This window comes from Bombina bombina, chromosome 1 (genome assembly GCF_027579735.1).
Source record: "Bombina bombina isolate aBomBom1 chromosome 1, aBomBom1.pri, whole genome shotgun sequence".
NCBI classification, from domain to species: Eukaryota; Metazoa; Chordata; class Amphibia; order Anura; family Bombinatoridae; genus Bombina; species Bombina bombina.
Window position 1 is genome coordinate 1,033,359,618 of NC_069499.1, and position 22,320 is coordinate 1,033,381,937.

General features: G+C 41.1%; 1 protein-coding gene across 1 annotated transcript in view; it reads right to left on the bottom strand.

The window, feature by feature from the left end:
• Positions 1-22,320, bottom strand: part of SERINC3 (serine incorporator 3) — a gene marked incomplete in the record, with an annotated part of 335,810 nt that overhangs the window by 93,451 nt on the left and 220,039 nt on the right. The window contains 1 exon segment of the mRNA XM_053719712.1: positions 21,171-21,348. Coding sequence (XP_053575687.1) covers positions 21,171-21,348 — 178 coding nt within the window.

Here is a 22,320-nt window from a genome sequence, read left to right on the forward strand (position 1 = left end):
TTCCCAAAAGTAATGAATGCAGCTGTGGACTCTTTCCATTTAAGAAGAAAAAAAAGGAGTCACACTGTGACCCTGTCTTTTTGCGTATTCAAATGTGTATAAAAAAATGAAACAATCTTACCGGAATCTATGCCGTGGAACAGAAACACAGCCTCTCAAGTTTGACAGTCTTGAAGCATCGCTCCCGACATGGACTTGAGTGATAGAAGCAGGTAGTGAAAATTGTCAACACCGATTGCTTAGGAGCTGTTAATACGAGTCTGGATGGGTTCGCAGAAAGAAAGACTCTCCCTGCATCTCCAGACTAACATTTGCCAATGCTCTCAGAAAGGATGACAAGACTACTTAAAACTCCAAACCCATTCCGGAGAGTACTACCCTCCATTAGGATCTACTCCATATCTTCTGACACTTCTCTGCCAACCTCCTTTGACGAAAGGCAAAGAATGACTGGGGGATGAGGGGGGTGGGAGAGGTATTTACTGTAAGCCTTTGGCTAGGGTGTCTTTGCCTCCTCCTGGTGGCCAGGTTCTGTATTTCCTACAAGTAAGGAATGAAGCCGTGGACTCTCCTCATATTAAGAAGGAAATAAACATTAACTTAAAATCAGAAGCTGAATGTTCAAACTATGCATAGGCTTACAAGAATAGATCTGAAAAACTCAGAACCAAATGAAGTTTTCAAAGAAAATTGGACAAATCAATAGACTTAACCTGACTAGAGTTTGAACAAAACTCAATGTCAGTAAGATTAGCAAATTTCTTGTGGATAAAGGGCTAGCATAAAAAAAAACAATGTCTAAGCTGTCTTTTAAAAATAATTTTTTTAAGGAATTCTAAAGAAATGACAGCTGGAACCTCGTCTTTCACACCATGAAAGAAAACACTTTTTATTTATTTATTTTACAAATCTTGTGAAAGATTTGTCCTGTAAAAGTCTTTCTGGCCTGAATAAGGATTCAATTATAGAATCTGAAGATCCACTTTGCTTAAAAATGAAGCATTTAATCTTCAAGCCTTAGAGATCTAGAGTCTCTACACTCAATGATAGACAAAGACTTTGAGACAGCAGGTCGAGACAAAAAGAAAAAGACCCTGGAGAACAACCGAAAATCTGTACCAGATCCACAAACCAAGATCCATGTGGCCAAGTAGGAACAATCTAAAATTACTGATAAGAGCTCTTAGGATCTTGCAAAATATCTGGTAAGTTTGTAGCGCAATCTAGAAACTATCAGGTCTATCTCTGGTAGAATCCAATTATCTACTATCTGATTGAAGAAATCCAGATGTATAGACCATTGCCTTGGATGAGGGCATTAGAGACATAGATAGTCAGCTTCACGGTTGATCACATCTGGAATAAGTGTCAGCTATGATGTAATCCTTAAAAGGTGTACTTGCCAATAGCCTGTGGGCTATGTGAGTGAATGTAGTGGTTCACTTACCTTGAGATACACTCCCTCTGCTGTGCTTACCCACTGCAGAAATGACTGCATCCAGTAGAGTGCCCTTCCAGAGCTAGATTACAAGTGGAGACCTAATTTATTGAGCGCCCGTAAACGGGCAAATTCGCCTGCTTAAGGGCACACGATAAATAACTAGCCATTACAAGCTCCCGGTAGAAATTTGCGCTCATAAAATTAACCAGAGATCAGATATCTGGTTAATTCTATAAATGTCCCCCAAAATTAAGTATAGTGTGCCTTTATTAAAATAAAAAAATGCATCTCTAATTTTATTAAAAAACAGCATGAAGCCGTTTTTTGGACTTAAAGGGACAGTCTACACCAGAATTTTTATTGTTTTAAAAGATAGATAATCCCTTTATTACCCATTCCCCAGTTTTGCATAACCAACACAGTTATAATAATATACTTTTAACCTCTGTGATTATCTTGTATCTAAGCCTCTGCAAACTGCCCCTTTATTTCAGTTCTTTTGACAGACTTGCAGTCTAGCCAATCAGTGCCTGCTCCCAGATAACTTCACGTGCACAAGCACAGTGTTATCTATATGAAATACGTGAACTAACACCCTCTAGTGGTGAAAAACTGTTAAAATGCATTCTGAAAAGAGGTGGCCTTCAAGGTCTAAGAAATTAGCATATGAACCTCCTAGGTTAAGCTTTCAACTAAGAATACCAAGAGAACAAAGCAAAATTGGTGATAAAGGTAAATTGGAAAAATTTTAAAATTACATGCTCTATCTGAATCATTAAAGTTTATTTTGGCCTAGACTGTCCCTTTAATGTTGGCCGGTGTGAAGTGCCTTTTCATTGCAGTCTATGGGGAACTGTGTGTACACACACACACACACATATATATATATATATATATGCATATATACATATATATATATATATATATATATATATATATATATATATATATATATATACACACATATACATATATATTTAAGCATATACACGTACATATATATTTAACATTTGGTGCCCATCGCTGCACAACTTATACCCTTCGCTGAGATAGGTTCACATGTAGTGTCTCATGGCATGAGAACAGGCTCCCATTGGAGCCTATAGAAGCACGCTCTTGTGAGCTCTAAGCTTCCCTGCAATGCGAGGTCGCGTTCGCATTGCACCCAACTTGTAATACCAGCACACATTTGCGTGCGCTGGTATTAGTAAGTGGAGTGCAAATATCGCCCTCCCGAAAGTGATATTTTGTGCTCCACTTGTAATCTAGCCCCCAGTGTTTTCTATATTTCACAGCAGAGGATCTATGTAAGGGGTATATCAATGACCCAACAGAAGGAAGCTAGGGGACTGGTCCCTCCTACACCAGAAGTTGTGTCACTAACCAATACTCCACTTTTCCCTCCGTTTTTCTGTAGCTGCTCTCTGAGGGAAAAAAACATAATTTATGCTTACCTGATAAATTTATTTCTCTTGTAGTGTATCCAGTCCACGGATCATCCATTACTTATGGGATATTAACTCCTCCCCAACAGGAAGTGCAAGAGGATTCACCCAGCAGAGCTGCTATATAGCTCCTCCCCTAACTGCCATTACCAGTCATTCGACCGAAAACATGCAGAGAAAGGAAAACCATAGGGTACAGTGGTGACTGTAGTTTAATGGAAAAATTACCTGCCTTAAAGTGACAGGGCGGGACGTGGACTGGATACACTACAAGAGAAATAAATTTATCAGGTAAGCATAAATTATGTTTTCTCTTGTTAAGTGTATCCAGTCCACGGATCATCCATTACTTATGGGATACCAATACCAAAGCTAAAGTACACGGATGACGGGAGGGACAGGCAGGCTCTTTATACGGAAGGAACCACTGCCTGAAGAACCTTTCTCCCAAAAACAGCCTCCGAAGAAGCAAAAGTGTCAAATTTGTAAAATTTGTAAAAAGTATGAAGAGAAGACCAAGTTGCAGCCTTGCAAATCTGTTCAACAGAAGCCTCATTCTTAAAGGCCCAAGTGGAAGCCACAGCTCTAGTAGAATGTGCTGTAATTATTTCAGGAGGCTGCTGTCCAGCAGTCTCATAGGCTAACCGTATTATGCTAAGAAGCCAAAAGGAGAGAGAGGTAGCCGAAGCTTTTTGACCTCTCCTCTGACCAGAATAAACGACAAACAGGGAAGACGTTTGTCGAAAATCCTTAGTTGCCTGTAGATAAAATTTCAGGGCACGGACTACATCTAGATTGTGTAGCAGACGTTCCTTTTTCGAAGAAGGATTAGGACACAAAGATGGAACCACAATCTCTTGATTGATATTCCTGTTAGTGACCACCTTAGGTAGGAACCCAGGTTTAGTACGCAGAACTACCTTGTCTGAATGAAAAATCAGATAAGGAGAATCACAATGTAAGGCAGATAACTCAGAGACTCTTCGAGCCGAGGAAATCGCCATTAAAAACAGAACTTTCCAAGATAACAACTTGATATCAATGGAATGAAGGGGTTCAAACGGAACCCCCTGTAAAACATTAAGAACTAATTTCAAACTCCATGGTGGAGCAACAGTTTTAAACACAGGCTTGATCCTAGCTAAAGCCTGACAAAAAGCTTGAACGTCCGGAACTTCTGACAGACGTTTGTGTAAAAGAATGGACAGAGCTGAAATCTGTCCCTTTAAGGAACTAGCGGATAAACCCTTTTCTAAACCTTCTTGTAGAAAAGACAATATCCTCTGAATCCTAACCTTACTCCATGAGTAACTCTTGGATTCGCACCAATATAAGTATTTGCGCCATATCTTATGGTAAATCTTTCTGGTAACAGGCTTCCTAGCCTGTATTAAGGTATCAATAACTGACTCAGAAAAACCACGTTTTTATAAAATCAAGCGTTCAATTTCCAAGCAGTCAGCTTCAGAGAAATTAGATTTTGATGTTTGAAGGGACCCTGGATCAGAAGGTCCTGTTTCAGAGGTAGCGACCAAGGTGGACAGGATGACATGTCCACTAGATCTGCATACCAAGTCCTGCGTGGCCATGCAGGCGCTATTAGAATCACTGATGCTCTCTCCTGTTTGATTCTGGCAATCAATCGAGGAAGCATCGGGAAGGGTGGAAACACATAAGCCATCCCGAAGGTCCAAGGTGCTGTCAAAGCATCTATCAGAACCGCTCCCTGATCCCTGGATCTGGACCCGTAACGAGGAAGCTTGGCGTTCTGGCGAGACGCCATGAGATCTATCTCTGGTTTGCCCCAACGTCGAAGTATTTGGGCAAAGACCTCCGGATGAAGTTCCCACTCCCCCGGATGAAAAGTCTGACGACTTAAGAAATCCGCCTCCCAGTTCTCCACTCCCGGGATGTGGATTGCTGACAGGTGGCAAGAGTGAGACTCTGCCCAGCGAATTATCTTTGATACTTCCATCATAGCTAGGGAGCTTCTTGTCCCTCCCTGATGGTTGATGTAAGCTACAGTCGTGATGTTGTCCGACTGAAACCTGATGAACCCCCGAGTTGTTAACTGGGGCCAAGCCAGAAGGGCATTGAGAACTGCTCTCAATTCCAGAATGTTTATTGGTAGGAGACTCTCCTCCTGATTCCATTGTCCCTGAGCCTTCAGAGAATTCCAGACAGCGCCCCAACCTAGTAGGCTGGCGTCTGTTGTTACAATTGTCCAGTCCGGCCTGCTGAATGGCATCCCCCTGGACAGATGTGGCCGAGAAAGCCACCATAGAAGAGAATTTCTGGTCTCTTGATCCAGATTCAGAGTAGGGGACAAGTCTGAGTAATCCCCATTCCACTGACTTAGCATGCACAATTGCAGCGGTCTGAGATGTAGACGTGCAAAGGGTACTATGTCCATTGCTGCTACCATTAAGCCGATCACCTCCATGCATTGAGCTACTGACGGGTGTTGAATGGAATGAAGGACACGGCATGTATTTTGAAGCTTTGTTAACCTGTCTTCTGTCAGGTAAATCTTCATTTCTACAGAATCTATAAGAGTCCCCAAGAAGGGAACTCTTGTGAGTGGAAAGAGAGAACTCTTCTTTTCGTTCACCTTCCATCCATGCGACCTTAGAAATGCCAGTACTAACTCTGTATGAGACTTGGCAGTTTGAAAGCTTGAAGCTTGTATCAGAATGTCGTCTAGGTACGGAGCTACCGCAATTCCTCGCGGTCTTAGTACCGCCAGAAGAGCACCCAGAACCTTTGTGAAGATTCTCGGAGCCGAAGCCAATCCGAATGGAAGAGCTACAAACTGGTAATGCCTGTCTAGAAAGGCAAACCTTAGATACCGGTAATGATCTTTGTGAATCGGTATGTGAAGGTAAGCATCCTTTAAATCCACTGTGGTCATGTACTGACCCTTTTGGATCATGGGTAAAATTGTCCGAATAGTTTCCATTTTGAACGATGGAACTCTTAGGAATTTGTTTAGGATCTTTAAATCCAAGATTGGCCTGAAAGTTCCCTCTTTTTTGGGAACCACAAACAGATTTGAGTAAAACCCTTGTCCTTGTTCCGACCGCGGAACCGGATGGATCACTCCCATTAATAAAAGATCTTGTACGCAGCATAGAAACGCCTCTTTCTTTATTTGGTTTGTTGACAACCTTGACAGATGAAATCTCCCTCTTGGGGGAGAGAATTTGAAGTCTAGAAGGTATCCCTGAGATATGATCTCTAACGCCCAGGGATCCTGGACATCTCTTGCCCAAGCCTGGGCGAAGAGAGAAAGTCTGCCCCCCACTAGATCCGTTCCCGGATCGGGGGCCCTCGATTCATGCTGTCTTAGGGGCAGCAGCAGGTTTCCTGGCCTGCTTGCCCTTGTTCCAGGACTGGTTAGGTCTCCAGCCTTGTCTGTAGCGAGCAACAGCTCCTTCCTGTTTTGGTGCAGAGGAAGTTGATGCTGCTCCTGCTTTGAAATTACGAAAGGAACGAAAATTAGACTGTCTAGCCTTAGGTTTGGCTCTGTCTTGAGGCAGGGCATGGCCTTTACCTCCTGTAATGTCAGCGATAATTTCTTTCAACCCGGGCCCGAATAAGGTCTGCCCTTTGAAAGGTATATTAAGCAATTTAGATTTAGAAGTAACGTCAGCTGACCAGGATTTTAGCCACAGTGCTCTGCGTGCCTGAATGGCGAATCCGGAATTCTTAGCTGTAAGTTTAGTTAAATGTACTACGGCATCTGAAATAAATGAGTTAGCTAACTTAAGGGCTTTAAGCTTGTGTGTAATCTCATCTAATGGAGCTGATTCAAGTGTCTCTTCCAGAGACTCAAACCAAAATGCTGCTGCAGCCGTGACAGGCGCAATGCATGCAAGAGGTTGCAATATAAAACCTTGTTGAACAAACATTTTCTTAAGGTAACCCTCTAACTTTTTATCCATTGGATCTGAAAAGGCACAGCTATCCTCCACCGGGATAGTGGTACGCTTAGCTAAAGTAGAAACTGCTCCCTCCACCTTAGGGACCGTTTGCCATAATTCCCGTGTGGTGGCGTCTATTGGAAACATCTTTCTAAATATCGGAGGGGGTGAGAACGGCACACCGGGTCTATCCCACTCCTTAGTAACAATTTCAGTAAGTCTCTTAGGTATAGGAAAAACGTCAGTACTCGCCGGTACCGCAAAATATTTATCCAACCTACACATTTTCTCTGGTATTGCAACTGTGTTACAATCATTCAGAGCCGCTAACACCTCCCCTAGTAATACACGGAGGTTTTCCAGCTTAAATTTAAAATTTGAAATATCTGAATCCAGTTTGTTTGGATCAGAACCGTCACACGCAGAATGAAGCTCTCCGTCCTCATGTTCTGCAAATTGTGACGCAGTGTCTGACATGGCCCTAATATTATCAGCGCACTCTGTTCTCACCCCAGAGTGATCACGCTTACCTCTTAGTTCTGGTAATTTAGCCAAAACTTCAGTCATAACAGTAGCCATATCCTGTAATGTGATTTGTAATGGCCGCCCAGATGTACTCGGCGCTACAATATCACGCACCTCCCGAGCGGGAGATGCAGGTACTGACACGTGAGGCGAGTTAGTCGGCATAACTCTCCCCTCGTTGTTTGGTGAAATATGTTCAATTTGTACAGATTGACTTTTATTTAAAGTAGCATCAATACAGTTAGTACATAAATTTCTATTGGGCTCCACTTTGGCTTTAGCACATATAGCACAGATATCTTCCTCTGAATCAGACATGTTTAACACACTAGCAAATAAACTAGCAACTTGGAAATACTTTTCAAGTAATTTACTATAATATGAAAACGTACTGTGCCTTTTATAAGAAGCACAGAAAAAGTTATGACAGTTGAAAATTAATAAACTGAAAAGTTATAGCATCAAATCTTTGTAAAAAACACAATTTTAGCAAAGGATTGCTCCCATTAGCAAAGGATAACTAACCCTGATAGCAGAAAAAAAAAAAAAATACAGAAATAAACGTTTTTTTTTTTTTATCACAGTCAACTACAATCTCACAGCTCTGCTGTGAGTGATTACCTCCCTCAAAACAAGTTTTGAAGACCCCTGAGTTCTGTAGAGATGAACCGGATCATGCAGGGAAGACAATAAACTTCTGACTGAATTTTTTGATGCGTAGCAAAAGCTCCAAAAAAGGCCCCTCCCCCTCACACATAACAGTGAGAGAGATCAGTAAACTGTCATAAATTAAATAAAACGACTGCCAAGTGGAAAAAAATAGTGCCCAAAACATTTTTTCACCCAGTACCTCAGAAAATTAAACGATTTTACATGCCAGCAAAAAACGTTTAACATTAATAAATTGAGTGTTATTAAAAAGCCTGTTGCTAGTCCCTGCAAATTAGGCTAAAGTTTTATGCATACAGTATAATTCCAGTGAAGTGCCATTCCCCAGAATACTGAAGTGTAAAATATACATACATGACAGCCTGATACCAGTTGCTGCTACTGCATTTAAGGCTGAGTTTACATTATATCGGTATGGCAGAATTTTCTCATCAATTCCATTGTCAGAAAATAATAAGCTGCTACATACCTCTCTGCAGATTAATCTGCCCGCTGTCCCCTGATCTGAAGTTTACCTCTCCTCAGATGGCCGAGAAACAGCAATATGATCTTAACTACTCCGGCTAAAATCATAGAAAAACTCAGGTAGATTCTTCTTCAAATTCTACCAGAGAAGGAATAACACACTCCGGTGCTATTATAAAATAAACTTTTGATTGAAGGTATGAAACTAAGTATAATCACCACAGTCCTCTCACACATCCTATCTATTCATTGGGTGCAAGAGAATGACTGGTAATGGCAGTTAGGGGAGGAGCTATATAGCAGCTCTGCTGGGTGAATCCTCTTGCACTTCCTGTTGGGGAGGAGTTAATATCCCATAAGTAATGGATGATCCGTGGACTGGATACACTTAACAAGAGAAATGAGCCACAAAACAAAGAATGTAAAGCACCTCAATTCCTCACCCACTGCCTAAGATGCAAAGATTAAACTGCCATACCAGAGAGTTGGAGGGGATAAAGTACTATTATTGTTTTGGGAATCTTTGCCTCCTCCTGGTGGCCAGAAGTTAAATCCCATGAGTAATGGACGCTCACCACCTTATGAAAAAAATATATCTTAAACAAGAGTATTCACATATTCCAGATTCAGTCAAATTGTTAGTCACAACATACATAACACAATAAGTTATAATTAGGATAAACAATATTCAATATAATTGGGAAGGTGCTACAAGATTAAGGGAAATAAAGCTGTAGCTGGGATAAGTGATAAAGATAAAGATGATGTCAAACAAAATTATGATAATATAAACAGTCGGAAGAAGTTAAAGGGACAGTCTAGGTCAAAATAAACTTTCATGATTCAGATAGGTCATGTCATTTTAAACAATTTTCCAATTTACTTTTATCACCAATTTTGCTTTGTTCTCTTGGTATTCTTAGTTGAAAGCTTAACCTAGGAGGTTCATATGCTAATTTCTTAGACCTTGAAGGCCACCTCTTTTCAGAATGCATTTTAAGAGTTTTTCACCACTAGAGGGCGTTAGTTCATGTGTTTCATATAGATAACACTGTGCTCATGCAGTTATCTGGGAGCAAGCAATGATTGGCTAAACTGCAAGTCTGTCAAAAGAACTGAAATAAAGGGGCAGTTTGCAGAGGCGTAGATACAAGAAAATCACATAGGTTAAAAGTATATTATTATAACTGTGTTGGTTATGCAAAAACATAATTTATGTAAGAACTTACCTGATAAATTAATTTCTTTCATATTGGCAAGAGTCCATGAGCTAGTGACATATGGGATATACAATCCTACCAGGAGGCGCAAAGTTTCCCAAACCTCAAAATGCCTATAAATACACCCCTCACCACACCCACAATTCAGTTTAACGAATAGCCAAGCAGTGGGGTGATAAAGAAAGGAGTAGAAAGCATCAGCAAAGGAAATTTGGAAATAATTGTGCTTTATACAAAAAATCATAACCACCATAAAAAGGGTGAGCCTCATGGACTCTTGCCAATATGAAAGAAATGAATTTATCAGGTAAGTTCTTACATAAATTATGTTTTCTTTCATGTAATTAGCAAGAGTCCATGAGCTAGTGACATATGGGATATCAATACCCAAGATGTGGAGTCTTCCACTCAAGAGTCACTAGAGAGGGAGGGAATAAAACAAAAAACAGCCATATTCCGCAGAGAAAATAATCCACAACCCAAAAATAAGTTATTTTCACTTTTGAAAGAAAAAAACTTAAATCAAAAAGAAGAAGAATCAAACTGAAACAGCTGCCTGAAGAACTTTTCTACCAAAAACTGCTTCCGAAGAAGCAAATACATAAAAATGGTAGAATTTAGTAAATGTATGCAAAGAGGACCAAGTGGCTGCTTTGCAAATCTGATCAACTGAAGCTTCATTCTTAAAAGCCCATGAAGTAGAGACTGATCTAGTAGAATGAGCTGTAATTCTCTGAGGCGGGGTTTGCCCCGACTCCAAATAAGCTTGATGAATCAAAAGTTTCAACCAAGAAGCCAAAGAAATAGCAGAAGCTTTCTGACCTTTCCTAGGACCAGAAAATAAAACAAATAGACTAGAAGTCTTCCTGAAATTTTTAGTAGCTTCCACATAATATTTCAATGCTTTTACCACATCCAAAGAATGGAAGGATCTCTCCAAAGAATTCTTAGGATTAGGATATAAAGAAGGGACAACAATTTCTCTACTAATGTTAGAATTCACAACCTTAGGTAAAAATTGAAAAGAAGTCCGCAAAACTGCCTTATCCTGATGAAAAATCAGAAAAGGAGTCTCACAAGAAAGAGCAGATAGCTCAGAAACTCTTCCAGCAGAAGAGATAGCCAAAAGGAACATCACTTTACAAGAAAGTAGTTTAATGTCCAAAGAATGCATAGGTTCAAATGGAGGAGCCTGTAAAGCCCTCAGAACCAAATTAAGACTCCAAGGAGGAGAAATTGACTTAATGACAGGCTTAATACGAACTAAAGCCTGTACAAAACAGTGTATATCAGGAAGTATAGCAATTTTTCTGTGAAATAAAACAGAAAGAGCGGAGATTTGTCCTTTCAAGGAACTTGCAGACAAACCCTTATCCAAACCATCCTGAAGAAACTGCAAAATTCTAGGAATTCTAAAAGAATGCCAGGAGAAATTATGAGAAGAACACCATGAAATGTAAGTCTTCTAAACTCTATAATAAATCTTTCTAGAGACAGATTTACGAGCTTGTAACATAGTATTAATCACTGAATCAGAGAAACCTCTATGACTTAGAACTAAGCGTTCAATTTCCATACCTTCAAATTTAATGATTTGAGATCCTGATGGAAAAACGGACCTTGAGATAGTAGGTCCCGCCGTAACGGAAGTGGCCAAGGCGGGCAACTGGACATCCGAACCAGATCCGCATACCAAAACCTGTGTGGCCATGCTGGAGCCACCAGCAACACAAAAGACTGTTCCATGATGATTTTGGAAATCACTCTTGGAAGGAGAACTAGAGGCGGGAAGATGTAAGCAGGTTGATAACACCAAGGAAGTGTCAGCGCATCCACTGCTTCCGCCTGAACATCCCTGGACCTGGACAGGTATCTGGGAAGTTTCTTGTTTAGATGAGAGGCCATGAGATCTATCTCTGGAAGCCCCCACAGCTGAACAATCTGAGAAAACACATCTGGATGGAGAGACCACTCCCCTGGATGTAAAGTCTGGCGGCTGAGATAATCCGCCTCCCAATTGTCTACACCTGGGATATGCACCGCAGAGATTAGACAGGAGCTGGATTCCGCCCAAGCAAGTATCCGAGATACTTCTTTCATAGCTTGGGGAAGTCCCACCCTGATGATTGACATAAGCCACAGTTGTGATATTGTCTGTCTGAAAACAAATGAAGAGGTAGAAGCCAGAACTAAAGAGCCCTGAGAATTGCACGGAGTTCTAAAATATTTATTGGTAATCTCGCCTCTTGAGATTTCCAAACCCCTTGTGCTGTCAGAGACCCCAAACAGCTCCCCAACCTGAAAGACTTGCATCTGTTGTGATCACAGTCCAGGTTGGGCGAACAAAAGAAGCCCCTTGAACCAAACGATGGTGATCTATCCACCATGTCAGAGAGTGTCGTACATTGGGATTCAAGGATATTAATTGTGATATCTTTGTATAATCCCCGCACCATTGATTCAGCATACAAAGCTGTAGAGGTCTCATGTGAAAACGAGCAAAGGGGATTGCGTTCGATGCTGCAGTCATGAGACCTAAAACTTCCATGCACATAGCCACTGAAGGGAATGACTGAGACTGAAGGAGCCGACATGCTGCTACCAATCTTAAACGTCTCTTGTCTGTTAGAGACAGAGTCATGGACACTGAATCTATCTGGAAGCCTAAAAAGGTGACCCTTGTCTGAGGAACTTTTTGGTAAATTGATCCTCCAACCATGTTTCCGAAGAAACAACACTAGTTGATTCGTGTGAGATTCTGCAGTATGTAAAGACTGAGCTAGTACCAAGATATCGTCCAAATAAGGAAACACCGCAATACCCTGTTCTCTGATTACAGATAGTAGGGCACCCAGAACCTTTGAAAAGATTCTTGGAGCTGTTGCTAGGCCAAATGGTAAGGTCTTACTTTGAATCCTATTCGATACCCTTGAGAGACAATGCTCTGAATCCAATGATTTTGGACAGATTTTATCCAAAAATCCTTGAAAAACCTTAATCTGCCCCCTACCAGCTGAGCTGGAATGAGGGCCGCACCTTCATGCGGACTTAGGAGCAGACTTTGGTTTCCTAAATGGCTTGGATTTATTCCAATTTGAGTAAGGCTTCCAACTGGAAGCAGATTCCTTGGGAGGAGGATTGAGTTTTTGTTCCTTATTCTGACGAAAGGAACGAAAACGGTTAGAAGCCTTAGATTTACCCTTAGGTTTTTTATCCTGAGGCAAAAAAACTCGTTTTCCTCCAGTGATAGTTGAAATAATAGAATCCAACTGAGAACCAAATAAATTATTACCTTGGAAAGAAAGAGATAGTAATCTAGATTTAGATGTCATATCAGCATTCCAAGATTTAAGCCACAAAGCTCTTCTAGCTAATACAGCTTAAGACATGGATCTAACATCAATTTTGATAATATCAAAAATGGCATCACAAATAAAATGATTAGCATGTTGCAGTAGGCCAACAATGCTAGATATGTCAGAATCCAATTCATGTTGCGCTAAATTTTCCAACCAGAAAGTTGATGCAGCCGCAACATCACCCAAAGAAATAGCAGGTCTGAGAAGATGACCTGAATATAAATAGGCCTTCCTTAGATAAGATTCAAGCTTCCTATCTAAAGGATCCTTAAAGGAAGTGCTATCTTCCATAGGAATAGTGGTACGTTTAGCAAGAGTAGAAATAGCCCCATAAACTTTGGGGATTTTTTCCCAAAACTCTATAGATTTTGCTGGTAAAGGATACAATCTCTTAAACCTTGAAGAAGGAATAAAGGAAGTACCTGGCGTATTCCATTCCCTAGAAATCATATCAGAAAAAGCCTCAGGAATGGGAAAAACACCTGGAGAAACCACAGGAGGTTTAAAAACAGCATTTAAACGTTTATTAGAGTGAACGTCAATAGGACTGGTTACCTCAATATCCAAAGTAATTAACACTTCTTTTAATAAAGAACGCATATACTCTATTTTAAATAAATAACAGAATTTATGTTTACCTGATAAATTTCTTTCTCCAACGGTGTGTCCGGTCCACGGCGTCATCCTTACTTGTGGGATATTCTCTTCCCCAACAGGAAATGGCAAAGAGCCCAGCAAAGCTGGTCACATGATCCCTCCTAGGCTCCGCCTACCCCAGTCATTCGACCGACGTTAAGGAGGAATATTTGCATAGGAGAAACCATATGGTACCGTGGTGACTGTAGTTAAAGAAAATAAATTATCAGACCTGATTAAAAAAACCAGGGCGGGCCGTGGACCGGACACACCGTTGGAGAAAGAAATTTATCAGGTAAACATAAATTCTGTTTTCTCAAACATAGGTGTGTCCGGTCCACGGCGTCATCCTTACTTGTGGGAACCAATACCAAAGCTTTAGGACACGGATGAAGGGAGGGAGCAAATCAGGTCACCTAAATGGAAGGCACCACGGCTTGCAAAACCTTTCTCCCAAAAATAGCCTCAGAAGAAGCAAAAGTATCAAACTTGTAAAATTTGGTAAAAGTGTGCAGTGAAGACCAAGTCGCTGCCCTACATATCTGATCAACAGAAGCCTCGTTCTTGAAGGCCCATGTGGAAGCCACAGCCCTAGTGGAATGAGCTGTGATTCTTTCGGGAGGCTGCCGTCCGGCAGTCTCGTAAGCCAATCTGATGATGCTTTTAATCCAAAAAGAGAGAGAGGTAGAAGTTGCTTTTTGACCTCTCCTTTTACCTGAATAAACAACAAACAAGGAAGATGTTTGTCTAAAATCCTTTGTAGCATCTAAATAGAATTTTAGAGCGCGAACAACATCCAAATTGTGCAACAAACGTTCCTTCTTTGAAACTGGTTTTGGACACAGAGAAGGTACGATAATCTCCTGGTTAATGTTTTTGTTAGAAACAACTTTTGGAAGAAAACCAGGTTTAGTACGTAAAACCACCTTATCTGCATGGAACACCAGATAAGGAGGAGAACACTGCAGAGCAGATAATTCTGAGACTCTTCTAGCAGAAGAAATCGCAACTAAAAACAAAACTTTCCAAGATAATAACTTAATATCAACGGAATGTAAGGGTTCAAACGGAACCCCCTGAAGAACTGAAAGAACTAAATTGAGACTCCAAGGAGGAGTCAAAGGTTTGTAAACAGGCTTGATTCTAACCAGAGCCTGAACAAAGGCTTGAACATCTGGCACAGCTGCCAGCTTTTTGTGAAGTAATACCGACAAGGCAGAAATCTGTCCCTTCAGGGAACTAGCAGATAATCCTTTTTCCAATCCTTCTTGAAGGAAGGATAGAATCCTAGGAATCTTGACCTTGTCCCAAGGGAATCCTTTAGATTCACACCAACAGATATATTTTTTCCAAATTTTGTGGTAAATCTTTCTAGTTACAGGCTTTCTGGCCTGAACAAGAGTATCGATAACAGAATCTGAGAATCCTCGCTTCGATAAAATCAAGCGTTCAATCTCCAAGCAGTCAGCTGGAGTGAAACCAGATTCGGATGTTCGAACGGACCCTGAACAAGAAGGTCTCGTCTCAAAGGTAGCTTCCAAGGTGGAGCCGATGACATATTCACCAGATCTGCATACCAAGTCCTGCGTGGCCACGCAGGAGCTATCAAGATCCCCGACGCCCTCTCCTGATTGATCCTGGCTACCAGCCTGGGGATGAGAGGAAATGGCGGGAACACATAAGCTAGTTTGAAGGTCCAAGGTGCTACTAGTGCATCCACTAGAGCCGCCTTGGGATCCCTGGATCTGGCCCCGTAGCAAGGAACTTTGAAGTTCTGACGAGAGGCCATCAGATCCATGTCTGGAATGCCCCACAGGTGAGTGACTTGGGCAAAGATTTCCGGATGGAGTTCCCACTCCCCCGGATGCAATGTCTGACGACTCAGAAAATCCGCTTCCCAATTTTCCACTCCTGGGATGTGGATAGCAGACAGGTGGCAGGAGTGAGACTCCGCCCATAGAATGATTTTGGTCACTTCTTCCATCGCTAGGGAACTCCTTGTTCCCCCCTGATGGTTGATGTACGCAACAGTTGTCATGTTGTCTGATTGAAACCGTATGAACTTGGTCCTCGCTAGCCGAGGCCAGGCCTTGAGAGCATTGAATATCGCTCTCAGTTCCAGAATATTTATCGGTAGAAGAGATTCTTCCCGAGACCAAAGACCCTGAGCTTTCAGGGATCCCCAGACCGCGCCCCAGCCCATCAGACTGGCGTCGGTCGTGACAATGACCCACTCTGGTCTGCGGAACGTCATCCCTTGAGACAGATTGTCCAGGGACAGCCACCAACGGAGTGAGTCTCTGGTCCTCTGATTTACTTGTATCTTCGGAGACAAGTCTGTATAGTCCCCATTCCACTGACTGAGCATGCACAGTTGTAATGGTCTTAGATGAATGCGCGCAAAAGGAACTATGTCCATCGCCGCTACCATCAACCCGATCACTTCCATGCACTGAGCTATGGAAGGAAGAGGAACGGAATGAAGTATCCGACAAGAGTCTAGAAGTTTTGTTTTTCTGGCCTCTGTTAGAAAGATCCTCATTTCTAAAGAGTCTATAATTGTTCCCAAGAAGGGAACCCTTGTTGACGGGGATAGAGAACTCTTTTCCACGTTCACTTTCCAGCCGTGAGATCTGAGAAAGGCCAGGACAATGTCCGTGTGAGCCTTTGCTTGAGGAAGGGACGACGCTTGAATCAGAATGTCGTCCAGGTAAGGTACTACTGCAATGCCCCTTGGTCTTAGCACCGCTAGAAGGGAGCCTAGTACCTTTGTGAAAATCCTTGGAGCAGTGGCTAATCCGAAAGGAAGCGCCACGAACTGGTAATGTTTGTCCAGGAATGCAAACCTTAGGAACCGATGATGTTCCTTGTGGATAGGAATATGTAGATACGCATCCTTTAAATCCACCGTGGTCATGAATTGACCCTCCTGGATGGAAGGAAGAATAGTTCGAATGGTTTCCATCTTGAAAGATGGAACCTTGAGAAACTTGTTTAAGATCTTGAGATCTAAGATTGGTCTGAACGTTCCCTCTTTTTTGGGAACTATGAACAGATTGGAGTAGAACCCCATCCCTTGTTCTCTTAGTGGAACAGGATGAATCACTCCCATTTTTAACAGGTCTTCTACACAATGTAAGAACGCCTGTCTTTTTATGTGGTCTGAAGACAACTGAGACCTGTGGAACCTCCCCCTTGGGGGAAGTCCCTTGAATTCCAGAAGATAACCCTGGGAGACTATTTCTAGCGCCCAAGGATCCAGAACATCTCTTGCCCAAGCCTGAGCGAAGAGAGAGAGTCTGCCCCCCACCAGATCCGGTCCCGGATCGGGGGCCAATATTTCATGCTGTCTTGGTAGCAGTGGCAGGCTTCTTGGCCTGCTTTCCCTTGTTCCAGCCTTGCATTGGTCTCCAAGCTGGCTTGGCTTGAGAAGTATTACCCTCTTGCTTAGAGGACGTAGCACTTTGGGCTGGTCCGTTTTTACGAAAGGGACGAAAATTGGGTCTATTTTTCGCCTTGAAAGGCCGATCCTGAGGAAGGGCGTGGCCCTTACCCCCAGTGATATCCGAGATAATCTCTTTCAAGTCAGGGCCAAACAGCGTTTTCCCCTTGAAAGGAATGTTTAGTAGCTTGTTCTTGGAAGATGCGTCAGCCGACCAAGATTTCAACCAAAGCGCTCTGCGCGCCACAATAGCAAACCCAGAATTCTTAGCCGCTAACCTAGCCAATTGCAAAGTGGCGTCTAGGGTGAAAGAATTAGCCAATTTGAGAGCATTGATTCTGTCCATAATCTCCTCATAAGGAGGAGAATCACTATCGAGCGCCTTTATCAGTTCATCAAACCAGAAACATGCGGCTGTAGTGACAGGGACAATGCATGAAATTGGTTGTAGAAGGTAACCCTGCTGAACAAACATCTTTTTAAGCAAACCTTCTAATTTTTTATCCATAGGATCTTTGAAAGCACAACTATCCTCTATGGGTATAGTGGTGCGTTTGTTTAAAGTAGAAACCGCTCCCTCGACCTTGGGGACTGTCTGCCATAAGTCCTTTCTGGGGTCGACCATAGGAAACAATTTTTTAAATATGGGGGGAGGGACGAAAGGAATACCGGGCCTTTCCCATTCTTTATTAACAATGTCCGCCACCCGCTTGGGTATAGGAAAAGCTTCTGGGAGCTCCGGCACCTCTAGGAACTTGTCCATTTTACATAGTTTCTCTGGGATGACCAACTTTTCACAATCATCCAGAGTGGATAATACCTCCTTAAGCAGAATGCGGAGATGTTCCAACTTAAATTTAAATGCAATTACATCAGGTTCAGCCTGTTGAGAAATGTTCCCTGAATCAGTAATTTCTCCCTCAGACAAAACCTCCCTGGCCCCCTCAGATTGGGTTAGGGGCCCTTCAGAGATATTAATATCAGCGTCGTCATGCTCTTCAGTAACTAAAACAGAGCAGCCACGCTTACGCTGACAAGGGTTCATTTTGGCTAAAATGTTTTTGACAGAATTATCCATTACAGCCGTTAATTGTTGCATAGTAAGCAGTATTGGCGCGCTAGATGTACTAGGGGCCTCCTGAGTGGGCAAGACTCGTGTAGACGAAGGAGGGAATGATGCAGTACCATGCTTACTCCCCTCACTTGAGGAATCATCTTGGGCATCATTGTCATTATCACATAAATCACATTTATTTAAATGAACAGGAATTCTGGCTTCCCCACATTCAGAACACAGTCTATCTGGTAGTTCAGACATGTTAAACAGGCATAAACTTGATAATAAAGTACAAAAAACGTTTTAAAATAAAACCGTTACTGTCACTTTAAATTTTAAACTGAACACACTTTATTACTGCAATTGCGAAAAAACATGAAGGAATTGTACAAAATTCACCAAACTTTCACCACAGTGTCTTAAAGCCTTAAAAGTATTGCACACCAAATTTGGAAGCTTTAACCCTTAAAATAACGGAACCGGAGCCGTTTTAACACTTTAACCCTTTACAGTCCCTGGTATCTGCTTTGCTGAGACCCAACCAAGCCCAAAGGGGAATACGATACCAAATGACGCCTTCAGAAAGTCTTTTCTAAGTATCAGAGCTCCTCTCACATGCGACTGCATGCCATGCCTCTCAAAAACAAGTGCGCCACACCGGCGCGAAAATGAGACTCTGCTTATGCTTTGGGAAAGCCCCAGAGAAATAAGGTGTCTAATACAGTGCCTGCCGATATTATAATATCAATAAACCCAGATAAAATGATTCCTCAAAGCTAAATATGTTTTAAAACTGAATCGATTTAGCCCAGAAAAGTCTACAATCTTAATAAGCCCTTGTGAAGCCCTTATTTACCATCGTAATAAACATGGCTTACCGGATCCCATAGGGAAAAATGACAGCTTCCAGCATTACATCGTCTTGTTAGAATGTGTCATACCTCAAGCAGCAAGAGACTGCACACTGTTCCCCCAACTGAAGTTAATTGCTCTCAACAGTCCTGTGTGGAACAGCCATGGATTTTAGTTACGGTGCTAAAATCATTTTCCTCATACAAACAGAAATCTTCATCTCTTTTCTGTTTCTGAGTAAATAGTACATACCAGCACTATTTTAAAATAACAAACTCTTGATTGAATAATAAAAACTACAGTTAAACACTAAAAAACTCTAAGCCATCTCCGTGGAGATGTTGCCTGTACAACGGCAAAGAGAATGACTGGGGTAGGCGGAGCCTAGGAGGGATCATGTGACCAGCTTTGCTGGGCTCTTTGCCATTTCCTGTTGGGGAAGAGAATATCCCACAAGTAAGGATGACGCCGTGGACCGGACACACCTATGTTGGAGAAAAGTAGATTTGTCAGTGTCAATATCTGAGGAAGGATCTTCTGTTTCAGATAGATCCTCATCAGAAGAGGATGAATTATTATGTTGTTGGTCATTAGAAATTTCATCAGCTAAATGAGAAGTTTTAAAAGACCTTTTACGTTTATTAGAAGGTGGAAATGCAGACAAAGCCTTCATAATAGATTCAGAAACAAATTCTTTAAAATGTACAGGTATATCATGCACATTAGAAGTTGAAGGAACTGCAACTGGCAATGTACTATTACTGATAGAAACACTATCTGCATGTAAAAGTTTATCATGACAACTATTACAAATGACATTCGGTGGAATAATTTCTACAATTTTACAACAAATGCACTTAACTTTGGTAGAACCGATGTCAGGCAGCAATGTTCCAGCAGAAACTTCAGAGACAGGATCAGATTGAGACATCTTGCTCAATGTAAGAGAAAAAAACAACATATAAAGCAAAATTATCTATTTCCTTAAATGACAGTTTCAGGAATGGGAAAAAATGCAAAAGCATAGGCCTCTTGATAGAAAAGAAAGCAGGAGGCAAACAACAATGGGGTATAGAAATAATGAAGAAAAAATTGGCGCCAAGTATGACGCACAACGTAACGTAACGTAAACTTTTTTGGCGCCAAAAATGACCGGAAATGACACACTTGCGTCACTAACGACGCCGCCGTGTGAAAGGTCTCGACGTCACGTATGACGCCGGAAATTACGAAGTTGCGTCAAAAACGTAATTTCCCGCGCCAAAAATGACGCAATAAAGTCTAACATTTGACGCACCCGCGGGCCTAATACCCGCAAATGCAAAAGTAGTCAAATTGAAAAAGACTAAACCCCAGGTAAGAAACAAATTTCTTAAAGTGTTTATATTCCCAAATATGAGACTGACAGTCTGCAGAAGGAAATACATGAACCTGACTCATGGCAAATATAAGTACAATACATATATTTAGAACTTTATATAATTTGCATAAAGTGCCAAACCATAGCTGAGAGTGTCTTAAGTAAATGAAAACATACTTACCAAAAGACACCCATCCACATATAGCAGATAGCCAAACCAGTACTAAAACAGTTCTTTAGTAGAGGTAATGGTAAATTTGAAAGTATATCGTCGATCTGAAAGGGGAGGTAGGAGATGAATTTCTACGACCGATAACAGAGAACCCATGAAAAAAACCCCCGTTAGGGAAATCATCGTATTCAATAGGTGATACTCCCTTCACGTCCCTCTGACATTCACTGTACTCTGAGAGGAATCGGGCTTCAACAATGCTGAGAAGCGCATATCAACGTAGAAATCTTAGCACAAACTTACTTCACCACCTCCATAGGAGGCAAAGTTTGTAAAACTGAATTGTGGGTGTGGTGAGGGGTGTATTTATAGGCATTTTGAGGTTTGGGAAACTTTGCCCCTCCTGGTAGGATTGTATATCCCATATGTCACTAGCTCATGGACTCTTGCCAATTACATGAAAGAAACTGGGGAATGGGTAATAAAGGGATTATCTATCTTTTAAAACAATACAAATTCTGGTGTAGACTGTCCCTTTAATATAATTTAGAGAAAAAGCATATACATGAGTGTCAAATACATACATATTTAGTGTGGTTCTCACCTGGAATACAAAAGACAAAGTACAAAGAGTATAAGCCCAATTATACTCTGGGCATCCCACCACTGCAGGGATTTAGGAGGAGGAGGTGTGTCCAGAACTGTGCTTACATTTGCTGGAGTGATGGTTGGAGAGGTAATCTTTGATATAATAGCCATTAAACTTGGATTACAGGTTCTATCTGAAAAGCAAAATAAAGAGACATTTTCCAGTAAGAGTTGAGTGTTTTTGGCTATGGTAAAAATAGAGTTTTAGTGAAAAAGTGCAGACTTATAAGATGGTGGTTGTTTAGTTATGCTTTATTATAACCGCAAATTTTAAGACTAGGCCGAAAATGTCAGCCACATTACAGCAATCACATATAAAACACTGCAATTTTCATGCGTCTTAAAAATGTATTTGATTACTTCAGTGCGGATGTTTCATATAGATCAGTGCCTTAGCTTCTGCTGCTCCCTACAGTACAAGTTGATCTTTGAAAAACTTTAGCACTTGTTGGTTTGCTGCCTTCACTCTAAACAAAATAAAAATCTAGAAGAAATCCTATACATATATATTCACAATATGCAGTCCAAAATAAACATCTCATTTTAAAATGTAATTTCATAGATATAGTTGACCTATATTAACCCTTTGGCTGCTAAGCCATTTCCCACCTGTGTGCTAAGCTGGTTTTGAGCTTTTTGTTGCAGTTCACATTCACACTTTTATAAGTTGATTTTGTGTGAATAACCTATACAAACTATATATTGTTTTCTTCAGCAGACTCTACAGATTCAAAATATATCATTATTACAAATGTATATTTGTTATGCTATAAAAATAAAGCAAAAACATTAGAAAAAGTGTATAATTTTTACTCGTGACTCAATAATTCACTGTATGCAATTTTATTTTTTGCAAACTATCATCAAAACCTGTGTGGATAAATATTTGTAGTATATAACCTGTATAAAATAAGTAAAAATTGAGAACATTTCACTGTGTTTTTCTACTGTTTTATTGCAGGGATGTCAATTTAGTATATAATCGAAAACAGCGTTTTTAAATTTAATATTCTGTTACTGGTATTTAAACAGTTCTAGCAGTCAGGGAAGTTAAGATATGGCAACTAAACTATACATTTTTAGAAACTACACTCCTAGTTCTATCA